The following is a 22,139-nucleotide window of genomic DNA, read 5'->3' on the forward strand; positions in this document are numbered from 1 at the left end:
AGCTGGCTCTTCCAAACTGATACTAAAAGCTGTCTTAAAACTTCAAATACTGGATTTGTAATAATGATAAATCAGTTGAACGAAGCCAGTTAGTATTAATCAGTACTGTCATAACAGTGATGTAAAAAGCATCTTGCCTGAAGTAACAGTCAGAGGTCTGGCATTACGGGACTGGAATGGTGTGACTCTACGGGGACTTGCAACTACAAAGCCAGAGAATTCCTCGGTTAGTCCTTACTGAGGAGTATCCAAAAAAAGGCCACAGCCTGCACTTTTCACTGTGTTGCAGTCAACTGCCCGACGTCTCTTCTGAAAAGTGTTGGCATAATCCGGGATGCAGTCCTGAGCTATTAGTCTAATAAAAGCAATATATGAAAGATTCATAAATAACTAATTTAAAGCAAATTAAATGTTTGCATACACTTAAAATGCTCACGCTGGGAAGTAACTTTACACTTGGGGTTTTCTGTTCTGCATTTCTAGAGAAACAAGGCTTACGCAGTACCTCCTGCAGCGCTTGCTTGTCTGTCAGTCAGCTGCACCTCTATATTGATAAATTGTGAACTTCACCAGTTTTAATCAAACTTGGATAAAGATCTCATATATACTGAGTTTCTTTAAGTTTCCGGACAATAGGTAGTCATAGGAGAGAGGGCTGAGCAGCGCCCCTGCTAAAGGAAGGTGTGCAGTGTGAGCTCAGTTTATATGGACAAGGACAATCTCCAAATGCAAATCCGTAAGAGACCAGGCTTTACTGCTTTCACTCCACACACAACTACTTGTTTAAAGAAAAGAAGAAGAATAAATAGAGTAAAACAAATCTTTGCTCACATAAGCTGCAGTGGTAACTGAGGTTGCTCACACATTTTCCTGTCGCCGTATACTGTCTATAATGTTTTATTCTTGTAGGGTTGCTGTAAGCTGTCCTGTGTACCCTGTACATTTAAGGATACAATGAGAGAGTCTCCATAAACTTACTGGTCTTAAAATCCTGTAAAATGCTAACACAGGCAAGATAAATACAGAGTAGAGATAATCAGATGGCAGAGGTTTTCCATCACTCTCTTCTGTGACCGACCCTGGCAAGTCCAGCTCTCCTGATCCATGTGGGGTGCAAGAGAGGGAGCAGCTGCTCCCTGATGAGAGCCAGGCTGGTCCCTGAGAAAATCCTTGTGACAGGTAACCTTATGAAAATTTGTCTGGGCTACACATGGTACGTGTACATGTAGCACACATGTAGCATGTGCAGCTCAGGTAGTACAATCCACCCAAGAAGCAACTAATGTAAGTCTTAAGAAGGGGGAAGACTCGAGTCTTGGTGCTTGGCTTGCCTGCTCACCCTGAAATGGCAATTTGCTGAACAAACGGAGTGTGCCAGCACCGGTACAGGATTACAGATGATAGCCTGACTTGGCTTCACTTAGAACGCAAGATAGCAGAAACAGCTTGCCTAAGTCCAAGGTCTTATGTGCCCTCCCTCCACCTTCCCACAGGCTCCTTAAAAACAGTATTGGGTTCAGTTATTGTTTATTATTGCATTGAAAGTATATTATTTGATTTACAAACACACATAATGTTATTTATTACATTTTTACAACACTTTTGAATAATAAAACTATTTTACACAAATATGACTTTCAGTCCTCTCACCACCTGTTATTTATAAATATTTACTTTTCATATTTTTTGTCCTATTTCCCAGGTCTTCATAATTCCTCATACTAACATACAGTAGCTGTAGCAGCAGCTTCATCAGAGAATTGTTTAATCAACCTTTTCTTCATTGGAGCTACTGGACTTGTTACAGCACTGCAGTCCTACAATGGTCCCTCTTCTTCCAATTCTTACCCTCCTGAATTATCATTTTTAGGAAATCATTCTCAGCATAAAGCAATCAATTAATGAAGATCCATTAAAACTATTCCTGCACCTGTTAGCGGTGAACTCCTTTGATATTGTGACACTACATTGTTCTTTGGGAACATTTCCTGATGTGTCCTGTGTTTTCACTTTTGTGGTTTTTTGTTGTTGTTGTTGTTAATGAGATCAGCGAGATGTCATCATCATCATAAGAATAGTAAAGTCCATAGTGACTGAGGAATGTACTACAACCAGATCATTAATACTCAGAAACAAAATTAGGTTTTCTGGAACAGGTGGGTAGTTATTCAATTTTAGAAGAAAGAAAGAATGATCAAACTTAACAAAATGCCAAAAGCAAACACCATTTTAAGGAACATGTGATCTTCCTGGCAAGTAGGTCTTGTTTTAAGATAATGATCCACAGAATCAGCGAATGAGAATTTCTTTGGTTTGTAACCAAGTTGATTTCGTGCCTTGTCTATTCGGAAAGTGTGAGTTACAGTAACGTTCCACACCTAAAATCCAAAAGGACAGTTATGGAAGTGACTTTAATGTCTGATTTTCTAGAACTTGGATGAAGATACATCAACAATGATATTACAATGGAATTAAAAACATTAATAAAGACAAAAATGTAACATTTTGGAGTGGGATTCTGTCCAGAGCTAACAGAATGAGTTGATGTAGCTGAGAGGGAAAGGGACAAAGCTTGGTGGACTGGGTGCAGAAGGAGTTTATGACACTGATTTCTCACTTGTGAATGTGAGATAAAGAACTAAGGAAATCCCATGCAAGAGATCAGCACAGTTCCCTCCAACTGGCTCTTCTGTGCAGGGAAACGTGCAATGGAACCAGATGAGTGTATTGGAGGAGAGTGGTGTGGCTTCTCAACTTTGCAGAAATGCATTAGCTAAGGAGTGGAAAACATGCACTTCTGGAGAGTTATATTCTCCACCTCTGAACGCATGGTACCTGTGAAAGTGCCTGAGTTGCATAGTCTCAGTGATTTCCGCTTCAGATATAGAACTATATAGAATATGGAAGTAAGTATAAAAACAGATAGATAAATTGTGGAACAACTGAAAAGCTACAGCAGAAGTTAATGAGGACCATTCAGTCCCTTCAGTATCCTATTATGTTACGTGCTACAATATAGTAAGAGACTGGGTGATAGATTAGTGAAAGCATTTTGGCTTATATTATAAATCATAACATTGTACAAAAACATAAGTTAGATCAAAATGAATTTGTCCAGATGTTGGTTTTTTTGCAGAAAATTGACTTTTCATTCCAATTTAGAATTATTTTTATTGGACTTTCTGATTATTTGCTAGCCTGGTATTATGATAACTGCTACCACTTTGACCCGATGCTCTTGCTCTGTTCTCTTGGACCACCTTCCTTTAACAAGTAGTTCCACAGCATAGGACAGCTTGCTGGAACCGACAATGTAGTGCCTGTTTTCCTCTTTGTGCCAGCTCCATGTAAGTCAGTCTGTCTTGCACCACTAGGATGTTTCTCTGGATCATCTAATCTTCAAGTAAGGATTAATTTCTGACAATTTTTTAAGGGGTGGCCAGGATGGCATGGAAAAATCAGGCTACAAAATGACTGTGTAAGCCCTGAATGGACTACACCCTGAGCAGAAAAACAGAGCTCTAATGCAGACAATCCTGTCTGCATCCAAAGGGTGTATCACGTACTTCACGAGAATTTTGGTCAGAAATACATAAACATTCTCTCTTTTTATACATTTACCTCATTCCTTGTCAAGAAAGGTGTAAAGCTAAAAACTGGCTTTAGTATCAGGTGCAGATATTCCATCACGGTGGCTGTGGAACAGAAAGTTACTTAATGAGACAGCTGGATAAAAATAAACTGAGATAATGCTGACATTGCACACCCTATAATTCCTACTGATATCAGAGGATGCAATTAAGGTGGTAGAAGGCAGTGTTTAATTTATAAAGTACATGATGGACTCAGTTTATGGATGGCCTTTAAACTTTATCTGGTATAATTAATGCCAAATGGCATAAGGGATTATTATTAATTAGAATAATGTTAAGTTATATAATTCCTACAATTTGGGTTACTGCATTTTATAAAACCATTACGTAGCTTTATAGAAATAAGAAAACAAATTAAAAAAATAAATAGCACAATAATTAAGTATGTATTTTATTATTTTTACCTGCTATATGAGCCAGGAGAACAGGAATGTGTATCCAGGGTTTCCTGTAGCCTAATTTTTCAAACTAGAAGGGGTATAAAAGGAAAGAATAACAGAGAATTTGTATCAAATTGAGGGTGTCAATGAAACATGAAAATGGAAAAATAAATGTTGATAAAACACATATCTAAACTTTTTTCTAGCTAATGTTCCTATCAATACTGGTAGTAAGAAACCTGATTAAAACCCACCACTCATTCTTCTGTGCCCACCTCGCACCCTTCAAATGCAGTTGGATGGTAAAGGGGAAACAATGCTATTTCCCAGCGGCAGGTGACCGAGGCTAGAATACTTAACTACATTTAGATACAGGCCCATCATACTACTGCAATAATTTTCCTGGAAGACTTTTCTGTGTTGGCATTGCAGGATCACAACTTTAGCATGCTCCTAAAATCCCAGCCTGATGTTTATGAAAATATAACGTTGCCTCTTTTTAGCTTTTAAGATATGATTCTAAATGGCCTTCCCTTTTGTGCTGCAGTTGATGGCAGAACAAAGAAATAAACAATGGTTATAAAAGGCCTGACAGATACTAGTAGTAGAACTTTTCATGCACTGTGAGCTTGCTTTACAGAAATGCTGCTGTTCTGTAGCAGGTTCTATACCTCTCAGCTAAATTCTCTCAAAAAAATAAGGGCCAAACACAGTTACACATCTCCAAAACTTCCCTTAAAGCCAGTGGAACTTTGGGATATGGAGGAAGAACAGGACTGACTTTAACGTTAAATAATTCAGTAATTAACTTGTACTGAACTTAATTTAGTTAGTATGGTCTTTTAGTTAACAATATGAATAGGGCCCATACGGCGCATTAGAGCTAAATGTATGTACAATACATACTAAAGGGACTATCCATTCAGAAAATATCACGTTTTCACCATCATGTATGTAATACGCCTGACCGCTCTGTTAAAGAAGCAGAGAAAAACAATTAGAAAAACACTATACATAGGATGGCGTTTCCTTTCTCTCTCATACCTACCCATCTTTCTTGATTTTGTGAATAACACACCAGCATGCATACGGTGAATGTACACAAATCATCTCAGCGAACTACCTTCATTGGACTTCACTGTGATCTCAAACATGTCTCATACTTTTGGGTAACCCCGTGGTGGTAGTAGAGCTAATCATGATTAACCGTGGTGTAATGTAGATCAGAGCTTGGTTTCACTACGTAGTAACCCAGCTGTTAGAGCATGAAGTTCTTCGTGATGTGCAGAGGACAGCATTATCTTCATGAGGCCAACAGAAGTGGCAACACTGACAGCATTTAATAAACACAGCTTTTTGAGGTCAAGTTCCAACTCTGGCTAATTTTCTGATTAAAACAAATTCAGTACCTACATTCTGTGGGACATGTCACAGTGCCTGAATCCACTTTTGGCTTCCAGTCTATCTTCTTCCAGCCTTCTAAATGTGCAGGCAATAATTCCTTGGCCGCTATGCTCTGGGTGAGGAGTCCATCCAACTGTGAGAACTATGAATCCCTGAGCACCCAAGCAGACCCTGGGAGTTTGGGCATTATGTCACTCTAAAACAGCTGCATAGCTTCCAAGCACTTAACTAGTTGACAGCACATGGAGAGATGTTCAGACGTGTCTGTACCTGTTGTCTATATGTTCCTACCAATATAAATGAAGCTGGAGCCTTCAGGAGCTGTGAATGTAGCAGCTGCTGCAACACTGCCAGTCCTGTAATTCTTCACAGTCCTCCAATTGTTGTTGCAATTAGGACCAGTAGAAGAAAAAGAAAAACCTTTTAAAATTGTCCATTAATTTTGTACATCTCTTTTTGGAATTTTCAACCCTGAAAATTAAACTGGAATGCCTCAGAATGGTTGGTCTAAATTTTATGCATCCAGAATCAGAATCTATTTTCAAAAGAATAACAGAATATATAGATTTGTATGATGATGAATATATTAACCTGGTTAAAAATACTATTTCCTCCAATCAAACAGGAAATGATATATTTTCAAAACAGAAAAAAAGGGCATCAAAATATTAGCAGAATGTATTTGCATTTGCATTGTCCATGTGCTTGTGGAGCCACAAAACATTTTTGAGAATTTAGCACATGACCTTTCGGAGAATCTTTGATCTCAAAACATCAGAAATTAAACCTATTTGAGAGCTAAAGCTACTGGGATGCAATGTTTATATTGTTTACTTACAGCTACATAACCCTTCTCAGAGGTGAGAGCCTCAGCAGCTAGTAAGTGAGCTTGTACTAGATTTCCTATGTGAACCCAGTTCATCTGAACTTTGTGATTCCCAAACTTGAAGTTAAATAGTCTCCGCTGGATATTTGCCTGTAGAAACAGAAAACATGAAATAACTATGTTATTCCTTTATTATGCAGTATAATGTATTCATTTTAGCTCAGTCTGAATACTTGGAATTTGCTGTATTTGTGTACAGTTACAGCACAAGAAATGTGTCACAAGAAAAAACATAACAGCTAGTTGGTGGTTTTATGAATCAAGGACTGTTGCAGCGATACTCAATAGTAAAATACGGTGACATTACAGTGTTTGGCTGAAACTAAAGTGCGTGTTGAAAAGACAATATTTCCATTAAACGATCAGGGATGCAAACCTAGTTCTTCTGGCATGGCATTTCAGCCTTGCCTTTTTATCTTTTCACTTAAAAGTACCGCTTGATCCTTGCCATTTTTGCAATGCTCCTATCATGCTGTTTGTTACCTTGCATCATCTGACCTGTCACCAAGCTTTCACAATGGCCTTCCTGGAGGAATTGTTAAGAACTGTCATCAAGATACTTCTACTTGTGTTATGCCCTTACAACTACTTGTAGTGTCCTCCAGAGCTGACTACATAACACGTACGGCTACTCGTGGCATGTGGCGCTGCTCTTCTGGTCCATATATGCCTGGTGGACGAAGCACACAAGTATGGAGCTTACCACCTCCTTGGAAAGAGAACAAAATGTGATTTTCAGGTAGCTTTGATATCAACATATGGCTGACATATATTGTTTGAATTTTACATTGTGAAAGTAAAGGATCGGTCTGACCATTCTATGTGATTCGGCTGCCTAATAACTTGTTTTCATTTTTGTATAAAAATGAATTCAATAGTAGTGAAAGACCCTAGCTTAGCAGCCTGAAAAACTGAATCCCTCTGACCACAGAAGAGTTTGAATAGGGACAGGATAAATCAAACTTTTCTATAGATATGCCTCCCGCTTGATTGACTTTTTCTATTTATTATAGATGTAAGTTTATAACGTACGTATTTGTCCATCATTGTAGACACATACAATACTGGAAGAAGACAATTCAATTTGCTACATTTAGACACTTTGCTTGCTTGCAGCTCGATGGCATCACAAAGTAATGGAAGAGGTCTCTCAAACAGAGGCTTTCAAATTAGTTAGAATATTTTAAATCAAAATGAATACTTTAAGCTCTACTTGTGAATCAGTAAGCAGACTCCTGATTCCTGAGAATAGGCACAATTACACCTTTTATGTGGGCAAGTGTAACAGGTGGTAGGCATTTGCTCAGTAGTTAATCGAGGATGCTAAAATTGAATCCCCACCTAATTTATGTTTGCCAGCTCTTCATTTGAGAGAAATCAGTAGGAATAGCAAAATATGCATGTAAAAGCAAAGATAAATATTTCCCTTGCCATGTACAGATAGATTTTTAGCCACAGCTATTCATGCATGTGTGACTTCAGAAGTTAACATGACCCTGATATTGCCACTCTGTTTAAAAAACTGCAATTATTCTTGCCAGACACCTGCAAGCCTTTAGGGATTATGAGAATGACCTATTGGACAGTGCTTAGAGACTGGTATTATCAGAGAAGCTCAAAGTGATAGACTGAACGGGGAATAAAAACACAAATCCTGCACCTATTGTAAAATTGGTAAACTTTTAAGACGATTGGAAGAAGTAAGGTTAAATTTTCTGAATTCTCCCATCTATTGTCTGCATATAATCTCATATCTGTCTGGGTATACACATAAAAAAATTAATCATCCACCAAAGGGAGGAGTAGAACCAAACAAAATAAATCCTTATTGCAGTTAATTTAAAGTATACTATTTATTGAAAAATGAGTAACCAGAGAATGGAATATCCATTAGCACTAGTAATGATAGGAAAACCCCAAATGTTTTATATGTACCTTTGAGTAAAGTTCCATTAGCAGCAAGAACCATTTGGTCTGCAATTGCCTTTGTTCTAGAATAATGATTAAATTGCTATAAAAAAAGGCAGAATATGATCAACATTTTAATCACATTATTGCATCTGTAAAGGCAAACTTACTGTTTATGTCTGATAACATTTAAATCGAGCCAGCTTGTAGACATCAGCTGAGTAAAACCAAACTAGAAATAACAACAAGATATAGCAAATATATACTTTGTTTATGACAAAGAAACTTATCAGACTTACATGTTAGTTGCACAAGTTTAGCTTCAGAATGAATTTAAGCCCACTAGTATTTACTAAGCTCACTTTTTGTGCTGGATGTACTGAAAAAATTAATACCAAGCCAAATGTTCTGGTGGGTCAGATAAGTTCGTTTTGAAAAAACATCCATTTTGAATTGGAAAAAGTTTTTTAAAACAGTAAGTTAAATATGAAATTAAACATTCAGACTTTCCTAAGAATGTTTCAATTTCTTATTGAAGCTATTTGGGAAGTTATAAATAATTCTCTCCCAGCTGTATCTTTGACTATTAACTTTAAGAATTGCACTGAAGTGTATTTAAACAATAGGATTCTGGACAGAGTTAGCACATGCTGGTTTAATGATTACTTATCCATGTGAGGTTATTTATGTATCTGTTGAAATTCATATTGTCATACTCTATATTGGATAATATACCTAAAAATCCCACCATGGAAAATTTTTCTACTCTCAGGTGGCTTAATCCACCTGCTCCACCTACCCCTGCTGCTTGCTATTACATGATCGCCATTACAGAAAACATATGATTAGGGCTCAGACACATGCAACTAATTGCAAATTCCTGAAATGCTTTCTCAGAACTCTGAGGTGCTGTGCACAAACTGACATATCCAACTAAGTATTTCAGGAGGCACCAACAGAGTAGTAGTCAGTCCTATTTAGGATTCCTGGACACAGGATGTACGTTCTAAAATTATAGCTTTTAACTGCAGGCAGTGTACTGAGAGCAGGAAAGAACAAGTGGGAAGAGTGAGTTTCAGATTTCAGCTAGAAAATATTTCCTAAATGATCACAGTAAAGAAGAAAATGGTATTTCGGAGTTGCCCTGCGGTGACTGTAACTACTGCCTGGCCTGCAGCAAGAAAGCAAAGTTTGGAAACTTCAAAGAAGCAAAAATGTGTGTGATAAAGATGTAGAATTTGGTATTTAACAATACTCTTCCATGCAAAGGCTCACAGGAGCCCTAATATTCAGTATTTACATAGCAGATGGTCCCCTGAAAGCCCTTCCTCTTAAAATATTTTTATTAAATGTCACACTCCACTTTTCTTAGTCATTTTTAGGCATTTTATCATCTCACATCTGTCTAGTTATAGCAGATTAAAGCCACTATGATTTGAATATTTCTTCACTCATCATGGGTCAATTTTTATTAATGAAAAATAATTTCATGGAATTTGATGCAATCTATAGTAAAACAGCTTCTGCTCTCAGAACAGCCTTCACATAATCTATCCTTTAGAGCACAGTAAATGCCATGCCATCACATGAACAAAGTACCTTTTCCAGTGGAAAATACGGCACAGTTTCTTCATCTCCTTCTTCAATAGGATTCCCTCCAAATACCACATTCACTGTACTGGTGTATATCAGTCTAGAGATATTTCTTTGTTTGCAGACTACAATGGTATACAAAATAAATTATTTTAAAACAAAAAAAAAAGAGTGAGAAGCAACACATGAACTGGCAGCTTCTCTTTTTGAAAACAAACATTAAAATACTACTTTTTCTATAAATGTAATTCTAACATTAACTTATCATTTAATATAATATTATCTTTCATTCAGTTGGAATTTTTCATCCCAAATATCTGCTATGTAAATATGACCTGTTGTGGTCACCAAACGTTTTATGATTAGGTACCTACAACTACCATATCACCACTGGATTGTAGTCATCAGCTGGACAGAGGAATTATCTTGGCAGGGGGAAAAAAAATTCTCCTTTACTTCAGAAACATTTCTTAAAACATGTTCATTTTGTAAATTGAATAAAAAGGAGATGAGTAAGAACATTTCTTGTGATCAAATAGCACTGAAAACTCCCTGCTTCCTTCTGTAGGGGTAGTACTGTAGAGAGCAGCCTGTCTGTGGAGCAGTATTTTTGCCCAGATTTCAGCGGTGAGCAGTAAGCAGTACTGCTTCTTGCACCACATTTTCACGGATGCCTGTGCAGGTAAGTAAAGTTGTATAAGAAAATGTGCTAGCTCTCTCCAGTGTGTGACAAAACTGCATTTGTCTCAATCTGTTCATAAATGACAAATGACATGTTAGCAGCAAACATATGCAGTTAGTGTATAATCAGCAGTACCTTAAATACAAACAAAATTAATATTATTTACAAAACAAAGTCTTAATTATGGATTCCAGTCGGGTGTTAAGATATTATGTCTAAATTCTGCTGCATATATGTCATTGCAAACTTGAATAACATAAATTTGCTTTGATTTAACAATACTTCTAAAGTTTAAGTTAAATAATATTCAAAGTCAGGAATGTTTAGAATCTACAGAGCAGTCAGTCCAGCTGGCTCATTTCGAAAACAATGAATGTAGTTACTGTGTTGTAAATATTTGGAACAAAATACAATAATAAAATCTATTATTAAAATGTAGATTAACAGGCTCATGCACCTCCCAGATTCTTGTTTTTTTTGGGAGCCTGTGGAAATTTGACATGACATGTTTCTGTGGGTCCAGAGGCTGGGGTAAGAAGAAGGGAATATGTGGCACCCTCTTCCCTCTAACTCATTTAGAGTTTTACTTGCCTACCATTTCACTCTAATTATTTCTGCTTTTTTTTCAGTAATAACCCACAGGCAGCATGAAAATGGGTCTAAATAAAAACTGCTTTCTCCATTTTGCTTTTTTTTTTTTTTGCCATTTGATTTTTGAGGGAAAAGCAAAGAGAAAGTAGCATTGGTATTTACAATACACTGTGAAATGTTCTTTCTGGAATTGAATGTACAGAAAGAAATCTACTAACATTTTCCAGAGACAGTAGTTAAAAATCAGTATATAATAAAAAGGGATCACATTTAGACAGATGATCAGAAAGGACAGAAAATTTTCTACATTAACGTCATAAAATAATAACTAAATACACTTAGCACATCTATGGCTTCTGTTACCAAATGTTTACAACACAACAAACAGTACAGTATCTCTCATGTTACTTCTATGAGGAAAGAGGATAACACTTCTCCATTACATAGAGTAAAGGGAAAAAATAACCAGTACGTGGGGGAGAGTTTAAGTCAGTCTGCCAAGGAATGAAGTCCAGGTTGAAAACCTATCCCCAGTTCAAACCAGTGGTAAATCTACCAGTTTTAATGGGACCTGCACACCTAGCTTTCCATCATAACTCTGAAAGGAGGGATAGAAGAGCCTCATTTTACTGCCAAATCAACACAGAAACATCCAATTAGAAGTTTTTAATTCATGGTTTGGATCAGATGCAAAGAAAGAAAATCTAGGTACATACCATCAATTATTATTTTTGTGCCTCCGACATTTATGGATTCAATCTGGTCTTTCTTTTGAAGCTAGAAATAGAGTTTGCACAACATCTAATTAATTGAACGAGTCACATTCACAATATGATTGTTACAATTGCCAGATTTAGAACAGCTGTGGCCTTTTTGTGATATATGTGTTACAGTTCTCTGTCCTTGCCACGTACAGTGATTTCTAGCCCTTTTCATTTTTGTTGTCTTGTTCAGTGTATGAATAAATTAAGCTGAAAAACGAAAGATAAAATGCATCTGAAAGGAAATCATAATGCTTCAATTTTTTGTCACACCCCAGATAATCCATAATTAATAAATAGAAACAGAAATTACAGGCAGGGCTTGTGCTCCCTGAAAGCTTTCACAGATTCTTTTTCCAGTGGCAATCTGTCTTGTTCCTAGAAACAGATTTGTAGTTTCATGACTTTTTTGATAAGACTCTCTGTGAATATCACTGTTATTTAGCATAACTATATAGGGTTGCTGGTCTGTTTTCTCATGACTATGAGTTTACAAGAAGAAAACGCATAAACATTAGTTCTAGAGCAATATTGTCATGCTTCTTCAGATTAGAGAAAAAGGCTATGACTTCTTATCGAAGATCTTAAATCTATGATCTCATTTTTCTAGAAAATTTTGTGTAGTACATCAGTTTCATGATTTGACATTTATTATTTAAGGAATACCTCCCTTGTTGCCTGTGTGGATGACTTGACCTTTAGAACTAACTTCCGTCTGACATAAATATCATATAATTACATTCTTTGCTACATGCAGACAAATTTTTGCTTTCACAAGAATAACAAAAGAAAATGTTAGGAAAATTGTACTTGCTTGTTCTAATCCTGACATTCCACATGCAGCCACATGAAAAACACAGTCAACCCCTTCACATGCTTTGAACACTGCATCATAATCCCTCACATCACCCTGAAAAATGAGAAAAGAATGGATTTTTGACTGGTAGAGCTCACTACATTCTCTATAGAATTAGTACTATCTACGGGTATTAAGGAAAATCTAAAGTAATTCTGATCTATTTCTCATAACACTTAACTAGCATTAAATAAAACATTATAAAAGTGGAGGAAAAGCCATGACTAAGAATTTTGTCAGTGTTTTGTTGCAAAACAAATATGACTCTTGTTGGCTTCAATTATAATGCGTATTTTCACACTTAGTCCTGCAGCCTGCAGGCTGGCAAAACTCGTTTGACTTGAATGGGAGCAGCATATGCTTGAGGGCTGGAGAATCAAGCCCCAGGAACAATAAATCACAGCAGGAAGGGTTCAGCTGTTTGCCGTGGAATCACCAAATAAGAGAACCCCTCTTCTGTTAGCACTTTAAGATCTGACTTGTGCAATCTGGACAAACGGCTCTTTGCCCATCTAAGCTTTGTTTTACGTGCACTGCATGATAAATTTAATTACAGTTTTGTACAAGATTGAAACAAAAGAGTACACACTATATGCATTTAATATTATATTAGTATACATTAGTGTATTATAAGTGCATTATATGAAATGCTATATACTACTGAACACTGTACTGTATTAAATACACACACACTATATCTAGTATCAAATGCTATGCTGTGCTTAGAATATTAAATTGCATTTTTGTATACCAGGTAATACTATGTGAATACTACTTCACATACATACAGATATCAATAAAAATATAATACCTTTTTTCAGAAGTATGATGTTTCAAAATATTAGATATTATTTAATTTACTGTAATGAAATAGATAGAATAAACACAAAAGAGATGGCTGGAGGAAATATTAAGAAGTAACCTAATCAGTCTTTAACTCTCAATTTTTTTCTTTTGAGGTTGCCAAAGTGTTTCATAAATAGGGCTGACTTACACTTCCTACCTTCAATCAAATACTAAAATAGCTAACCAGTATAAACAGTATTAGCAATCTCTGAATCACTGATCAAGGCTCGGATCTCTGAAGTGACTTATTACTTTACTTACTAGGACTTGGTAGTTCCATTTTCTAGGTAATTCACCTACACTTTATTACAAAGTGTAATGTAATACTAAGAATGTATATTCTAAGAATAATAAGAATGTATATTCTTTTAAAATTGAATTGTAAAAAAAACATTCTCAGAAGATCATTTGTCATATCTCTTGAGTCTCCTTTAGAAGATGCAAATTGCCGTCAACCCACCAGCTTAAATCAAACTATGTGGATTTATATCATTAACAAATCAAGCTTATGGTTCCTGAATGGTTCCTCAATAATACTTTCTCTCTCTTCCATATTCTGTAAAAGCTGTTTATGAAATTGAACTTAAGACCACCCATCCTGGGTCAGACTAAAGATCTGCTTAGCCTGGTATTCTGCCCACTACACAGCCGTATCATGCATCCCCCTTTGCCTCCCTTACTGCCTGTCCCACATGGTGATGTCGCCAGAAGGAGAAAATCTGGCATCGCCTCGATAGACCCTGGGACAAAGATCCTGTGATCGCTTTCAGCTTTGCCATCAACTTTCTAGTTCCAGTGGTGGTGTCAAAGAGTTCTTGCACTAAACGCTCAGACAAGATGAGCTGAATGACACTCTGTGTCTAGCCAGAACTTGTACAAGGTGACAGGAGCGTGCACACACCACTAGTGCCCCCCCGTGCATGCAGACCCCCAAAGCTGAGTGGGCGAAGCCGCTGTGAGGCGTTGGTGCTCCCCACATCAGGGAGTAGTGGGGGATGCTGTCCTCCACAGATGGCTGTGAGCTGTTAAGTATTTGAGGTCTCTTTCGTTTCCCCTCTTTTGCAGACATAATAAATTCCTTGAATTTTTAAGAATGAAAAGGAATCAGTGATCACAGATTGGTGCCCTGGGAAGAGCAGGAACAGGGCAAGCATATGTGACACTTTCCCCCAGAATACTCTTTCAGTCTTCAAGTATTTTCATTCAGAAGATTTCTTGAGCCTAATTTAGCTTACCTATTTAGTAATCTCCAATGGAAGTAAATTTCTGGTGAGGCTTTGGACATGCCTTTTACCCACTGCATGAAAAAACAAACTCTTCTTGTTTGTAATGAACTGACTCCTCCTCATTTCACTTGATGGCCCTTCTTTCTTGTACGGGACAGGACAGTGAACAGTCAATCCCCATCCATCTCAATGCCATTCACAGTTTGTAGAGCTCTCCCGCTCCCAAGTCATCTCTTTTCCAGACTGGAAAGTCCTAGTTTCCTCAGTCATTCTCTGCGCAGCAGTCATTCTACATTTATGACCACTTTTATTGCCCCGTCTTGCTCTCACCTTTTTACTCAGAATAATTTCCCTGAGCAGTAAACTTCACTTCATTGTTCACTCCTTCACTTAGGTGAGCTATGAATGCGTTGAATGACACTCCCAACACAGGACTCTTCAGAACTGACCACTTGGACTCCTGTTTGCTGTCTCTTACTCAGTTACTTAGGCATGTGAGGACCTTTTACCATGACTTATTATTGTCCTTAAAGGCTTTTCAGTAAAAGCTTTTATCAAAACTCCTTAAGAGGAAGCCTTGCTAATGTGCATAAAAGTAGTAGAACTTTATTTCACTGCTGTTAAATATGTAATTTCAACATACCTTGAAAAAATCTGCTCCATTTGGAATTTCCCATCTAGGTTTCCGTACATCAAACAGAACAACAGCAATTCCTGACCTAACAAGAGCACATCCCAGATTGTATCCCAGGTAGCCTCCACCTCCTGTCACCATTGTCTTTCTGCTTCTGTTAACCAGTAGTCCAGCATGCTCGTTTAGTTTGCTCTCACATGGTTGGCTGCTGTGGAGCTCTTCTGTGGAACCTTCTTGCATCACGACTGCAAGATAGAAGATCTCTTGAAAATTCCTGCATAATACTCTGAGATTTGGGTAATTTCAGTAATTTTCATGTTACAATGCTCCTTTTGTGACTATACTATTTTTATTTATATATGTTTATTATCTTAACATGTTTAAAATGTATAAATTCATAATTTTGGTGATGAGTTTTCTATGTACAACGAGTAATGAGTCTGAATACTTTTCTATTCCAAGATTTAGTCTTTTCCTCATACCCACAAGTTTCATACTATATAGAAATGAAGAGAAATTACAGGATTTTAGAGACATTATAGTTACCTAACTTTAAGAGGTATGATAACATTTTTGAAAGCTTTGTATATCAAACGTTTTATCCTTGAAAACTCACTGACTTCTGATATATTAATGCCAAATAGATGTTAGCCTACTAGTCAGGAAAAAAAATTAGATAAGGAATATAAGAAAGGATTGATTCTGCTTTTAAAATCCACTTTATTTCACATTTGGGTCACAGTTCTTCAGTAATGATAAAAATTTGTTACCGCTTTAAACTTTTCTGGATACACACTAAATACACTTAGTTTTCTGTCCAGTTCTTACTAACTATTGTCCATATTGTTCTCATTAGGGCATTCATGTACAGCTAAACTGACAAGGAACAGAAGAGATAAGCCATCTGCCCTGTGGGTTCATCTACTTGGGAAAGCTGATTAGAATATCATTCTGTGATAAGCAATTCCACAGGAGTTACCCATCTGTACACTTTGTTCTGTACTAAAAATGAGTTTATTCTACAATAATCACTCCTCTTTAGAAATTCACTCATATTCTACAATTAAAATGACTGGTATTCCAGCTCACAATATACTCTGAGAAATTAGTCCAGTTAATTTTCCCACACAGACAGCCCCTATTGTCCTGATTCCTTGCGTGGCCTTCGCGCATTAGGATCTAGGCTCTTATGTCCCCAGATAGAAATCCAGAATAAATACATCTGAAATCAGTCAAATTAAGTCACTGTAAAGTGGGAGCCAAACTGGGTACCTGCCAGTCTAATATAGGAATATAGACCCAATTCCTACAGATTATTATGGTTTTCCCTTAGTTGGAGTGGGTCCTCATAGCAACATCCGCACGCATGAGAGTACATCATCTTCCACCAGCTGGGCATAGGTAGTTAAGCATAGTTTGTTCTCAGTCATTTACACCAGGGTTCAGCACAGATTATGCAGCAACTGGGCATGACTGGTAACTGGCAGCTGCGTCACTTTCAGGGTGACAAAAAAATACTAGAAAAGCAACAGAAAATGCAGCCCACAGTACACAAAGTTACAGACTATTTTTGCCATTGCTTAGTTAACTTTTTATAATTTTGTTTGTGGTATTTTTCTTATTTTATATGTTGTTTTTCAGATTTCAGACACAGGGAAGTAAGTACCAGATTCTCCATGCGGTTTTAACACCAATGTCGGCTCACTAATTCAGTAAACTGAATGGCATAACACAGTGGAAAATATGAGCTCCTTATGCTGAAAAATATCCTGACATTTCAAAAATGAAAAATAATCCACGTTTCCAAAAAATTTAAATTAGAACTAATATAATAAAACTAAACCAAGTATGCTCTCCTGTTCAATCAAGGAAATTTAAATTTGCATCTCTAGATTATGCTACACAGTAGTTTTAAGCCATATAAAATTCTTTTGCCTTACCTTCTGTGAAAAAGCACCTTTTTATACACTGTAAGGAAAACTAAGGTCAAACTTGTCACATATACTATAAAAAGACATATTTGAAAAATAGTATAATTTGAATACTTGTCATGAATACCTCCTTAAATTTTAAGTAAGCTGGAGGTTGTATCAAGGAGTTTGAAGATTCTGCTAGAAACCTCTTTCTTAAAAAGCACTAATAGCATTAATATATAAATCTGCTTCATGGAATTAGAAAATTATTATCAACATTTAAATGTAAACAATTTCCTGTAAGAAAATACTTATTTCCAGAACCAGTAACTTCCTTGTTTCTCTAAATTTATAGGAGCTATTCTGATTTATTAATGTATTCTGCATGATAAACATAGTTACAGCTTATGCAGTGCATGCAGTGTGAGTTACTCTTAGCTCCCTTACTGTCATTTCAAATATTACAAATGCAGAAATTACTTCCCATAAAAAGTTAGAGTCAAACATTTCAGGTTTTTAAAAATAGCTAAAGAAGTAGTTAAGTACCCTTGGTAGAATCCTGGACCTCAGCGTTCTCCCAGTCCTTCCTGTCCAAGTAAGATGATGAGATTTCTATTTGCTGGACAATTAGTAACACAAGGGCATCAGGTAGTCTCTGACAAACAGAGATGCTCACGTGTGTTCAGGCCCTTTTGCTGTTCCTGCTCCTTTGTAGCTGGTGGCTGGGCTAGGAGCCAAAAAAGGGCAGGGCTTAATTTGTACATAATTTACGTTCCTTTTCAGGAAAAAATGAAATATTTTCTCCACATCAGACCCTTCTAAATAGGATGGTATCTCTTACTGTTACCTGGTAAAGTGTTGATAAGACATCAGACAACACAAATATACTATTGGTACCATCATTCTGTGGATAAATTATACTAGATTGCTGAAATGTCTCACACTGTTTCTAAAAAGTACAGAGAAAAGGTTTTTTTACTAAAGAAAAACAGGAAAGAAATTATTAACACTAATGTTTAAAAGTGAACCTCTCCCACAGTTTTGTGAAAATTGGGTAGGATACATCTCAGCTAGCAGCAGAGTTAATGGAAATACTTTTTCCTTCTACCTATGGTTTTTAATCTAAATTTGGATAAAAAGAAGAAACAAAAATTATGTTTGGCAGTGGTAGTTAGCACTTTCATCCTGACTTTTCTATCTTCATCCCCAACCCAATTATGTATTTGCAAAGAAGCTTAACTATAGGCACAAGGGTTGTTCTCCGGCTTCCAAGATGAATGAATTACAGGCAGCAAACTAACTGGTACACAACAGAACAGGAAAAAGTGTTTTACTATTAAATAACGCATTTAAAATGAATAATGAATTAAATTATTAATAATTATATAAGTTCTCTGATCCTAAGATTTTAAAGCACTTTTAAAACACATATCCTTTTGCAATTTAAACAATGAGAAATCAAAGCCAATGTTTTCAAATGGGTGTGTCTAAAATTAGGTCTCAAAGCAGTAGTTAAGATGCTAAAGAAACACTCCCAAATCTAAATATAAATGACTACAATTTAAAATGTTCGCATGTTAGAAATATCTCAAGTTCATAGGTGACTTTGCAATTTAAATGTAATTTAATGTTGATGTGCCGACACGAACTCAAACTGACACCTAGGTAAATATATTTTAGCATATCATATATGTACTTAAGTCCCTGTAGCCTGCATTAGAACTAGAATCTTTGAACCTGTCAAGCTAATCTGCACTTCTCAGATTGCCGAATGAGTGACAAACGCAGCTCAGAGTAAAAGCCCCAAGAATATCAAATTGTGTGTTTTGAGCTGTCCACTGATAGCTTTTACCATTTAATCCAAGAAAGAAAGTGGCTATTCTATCCCTGGACTGTTAGAACTCCTCCATAAGTCAAAGCAGCTGGTCAGCTTATTCATAGCATATCAATCCCTCATTGCTCAGTGAAAATCAACAGAGTATTTTAACTTGGCTTTGGGTTCCACCTTAGCCAGAAGACGACACCTCAGAAGAGCTTTCGGAACCGGTATTTTGTACCTCTCCTGTTACACTTATTCTCCTATCTTTAATGAAGAAGAGGTGTGGCCATATTTTATTCACTGCATTCTGCTAAGTCTTTTTGAAAGAAACAGAAGCTAAAGTTACAGTGAGAAAAGCTGCTGCATTAAGATTCAAGCTTGCTTTAGCCTTGAAGCACAACTCTATACTGCCCTTTTCTACTTTTTCTCCTATAACTACTCACAGTTCTCGTAGGCACACAGAAATAAACAAAACATCCAGTACTTCTAGGAGACGACATGGAGAAGGTCCATGTTTCTGAAATGCCTCCTTGGGTTATCAAAATGTTACTCACATCCAGGCTGTAAAGCAATGTTGAAATGTAATTGCACCTTTGATGGAGGAATCTAGTAAGCTTACACAAGCTGTTTTAAAATTACGTGCTGATTGATCCACCAATATAAATCTGAATTGAGTAAGAGTGAGTAGGATTCAGGGCATAAGACAAGACGCTACATGTCTCCAGTGTACAAAGGAACACTCTTGTCCCCATGCTAGTTCTGTGGGCACCAGTACTGGGTGCTGGACCACAGAGAGGTATGAGCTCATGGCCTAGAAGACAGATGTGTGGAGGCTGGGGCTTTGTCCCTTTCATTCAGCAGGTCCCATTAACTTCATAGGTCTGCATTTGCAGGGCACAGAACAGGAGCAATGCTCCAGCTGTGAGGTAACAGGAACCTGAATGAGGGTTTTTAATTGCATGGAAGATACTATGCAGAAAGGAGCCTTTAACAGAGACATAACCAAAGCATGAAGAGCTAGACAGAGGTCTGAATTAAAATGACAGCCGGATGTTTGGCCTGAGTCATAGGCAGGATGGGATGTTCTGCAGTGCCCAAGGGCAGAAGAATAGCAGAAAAGCTTAAGAGACAAAGCTCTCTCTTAAAGCTATCTCAAGGATAGGATTTTGCTGAAATAACTGCAGCATAAAAATACCCTCTCTTCATTTGACTTGTTAAAAATTCTGTATCTAAGCCCTAAATTAGTCAAGTTGTCCAGGCTCATCATGTGTTCGAGCACCTCCTTGTGCACTTGCTCACATCCAGATGCCCAGTCATATGTACCGACACAATCACATGAACTCAGAGTGGCGAGACTCGTTTGGACAGCATACCAAATCGCTGATCCTCTCTGCAACCCCAAAGAAGTCTGGACAAATCTGTTGTAGGGTGTAAGTACTTTTGACTAAAGGTACTTAGCTCTTTGTGACTACAAAAACAATCATCCTCATAACAAGGACTGAGTCTAAAACAAGAGAGCTGAGCAAAGTGAAATGACAATGGTGAGGTATTCACGTTTTAAGTGAGAGATGACAGGAAACATTAAAAAGCATTTAAATCAGAAGGTCTTGCAATGTCAATGGAAAAGAGGAAAAGAATGGAACTCTCCTCTAAGCATCATACCTTGCTGTGCTTAGAATTTTTGCTTCAAAAAGAGAAATCATGGGATCTGAATTTGGGAAAGGAAACTTAAGAATATTTATTTTTCTTATAATCAAATGCTAAACATTGGTACATATCAAATGTTTCTAAGGAATGAAGTAGTCCTTAAAAAAGTTTCCCAACACAGTATTAATGCAACAACACATGTAATTTAATACCCAAAGTATGCATCACTCAAATGCAACATTAAATACTTTATGATAATACAATGTTCTTCACATTCCTTGCTAAGTTGGAAAAGTAAGATACAGAGGCAAAGCAACTTACATGTCACGCTGTAAGTCCATGCCAAAAGGGAAAAGAAGATGCAGATCCTTATTCCTGTTATTAGACAAAAGGCCTAATAACAGCAAAAGAACAACTGTATGCTAGGACTAAGTTAAGATCCTCTGAGCAGTAAGCTCCCTCTGATTTTTCGTTACAGAAAGATACTAAGCATTCATCACTATGCATTTCAATAGCTTGTCTTTTGTAAAGATATTTTTTCTCTATAACTATGTAATTATACATTTCTGTATAATATAATAACAACAGAAGAAAGTTACAAATACACATTTAGTAGAAATGATACTATGCTTTTTCTGTTTTTCTTATGTCCTGTCATCTGTTAAGGGCTTTTTCTTTTTAATACTATCAGATACAATGTTTCTAAAACCAACCATATCTAGTACTTTAAACATATTTTTCTTCTTAAAAAAAAAAGTCTGAAAAAAATCAAGGTTTTCTACTATATTCTTCACACAGCTAGCTGCAAAGCTAAGAGATCAGATTCTTCCTAAGTCCCTCAGTTCTTCATTAACATACATAAACATTCTCACTCTACTCCTTCCTTTTTCCTGTGTCTTTGTGTATCTATTTGTGTTACAATTCTGCATATTTCACCATTTCCTTATGGAAGGAATAAAGCACACATAAATACTTCAAAGCACAGCCCTGGAATTTGCCATATAAAATGCTTTTCAAGTTATGTTGTTCTTGTTTACTTTGCATGCTACACAGATTGATTTACAGGTCAAATGAAATGATAACTTTAAGACTGCATTGCCAAGTCAGGGTGGAATTACAGGAAGAAAAAAAAGCAACTTCTAATAGCAACAATGAACATGCCCTTTATCAGCTCTTAGGTCTTATTAGAAATGGGGACAGTTTATGCAATATTTGAAGAGAAGGAATACAAATGCATCATAAATAAAAATACTGCATTAACTTGTACTGAATAAAGGCATGAGCAGGGATGACAGCTTGGCTTCTTACATATAGGAATCACAGAGAAAACAAAAAAAAAC

The 22,139-nt window shown here is 36.7% G+C and overlaps 1 protein-coding gene across 2 annotated transcripts; it reads right to left on the minus strand.

Moving 5' to 3' along the window:
- Positions 1-1,518: 1,518 nt before the first annotated feature.
- Positions 1,519-18,046, minus strand: LOC128134986 (putative short-chain dehydrogenase/reductase family 42E member 2). Of its 2 annotated transcripts, XM_052773393.1 has the most exons (12): positions 17,880-18,046; positions 15,430-15,665; positions 12,673-12,768; positions 11,814-11,874; positions 9,831-9,949; positions 8,259-8,334; positions 6,950-7,032; positions 6,276-6,413; positions 4,940-5,005; positions 4,058-4,121; positions 3,622-3,695; positions 1,519-2,378 (listed from the first exon to the last, which is right to left on the minus strand). In XM_052773393.1, exons 2-12 carry the CDS (start codon positions 15,658-15,660, stop codon positions 2,175-2,177), a joined length of 1,212 nt encoding a protein of 403 aa, XP_052629353.1. In that variant the 5' UTR covers positions 15,661-15,665; positions 17,880-18,046; the 3' UTR covers positions 1,519-2,174. The 2 variants fall into 2 exon arrangements, with proteins under 2 accessions (XP_052629353.1, XP_052629354.1); XM_052773394.1 differs by lacking the exon at positions 4,940-5,005.
- Positions 18,047-22,139: the final 4,093 nt, after the last annotated feature.

The sequence above is a fragment of the Harpia harpyja genome, chromosome 21 (genome assembly GCF_026419915.1).
Source record: "Harpia harpyja isolate bHarHar1 chromosome 21, bHarHar1 primary haplotype, whole genome shotgun sequence".
Lineage (NCBI taxonomy): Eukaryota > Metazoa > Chordata > Aves > Accipitriformes > Accipitridae > Harpia > Harpia harpyja.

Coding starts and splice junctions, on each gene's coding strand:
- LOC128134986 (XM_052773393.1), bottom strand. CDS start 15,660: ATGCAAGAAGGTTCCACAGAAGAGCTCCACAGCAGCCAACCATGTGAG. Junction 12,769..15,429: donor ATGGAGCAGATTTTTTCAAG/GTATGTTGAAAT, acceptor CTCATTTTTCAG/GGTGATGTGAGGGATTATGA. Junction 9,950..11,813: donor CACAAAAATAATAATTGATG/GTATGTACCTAG, acceptor ATACCATTGTAG/TCTGCAAACAAAGAAATATC.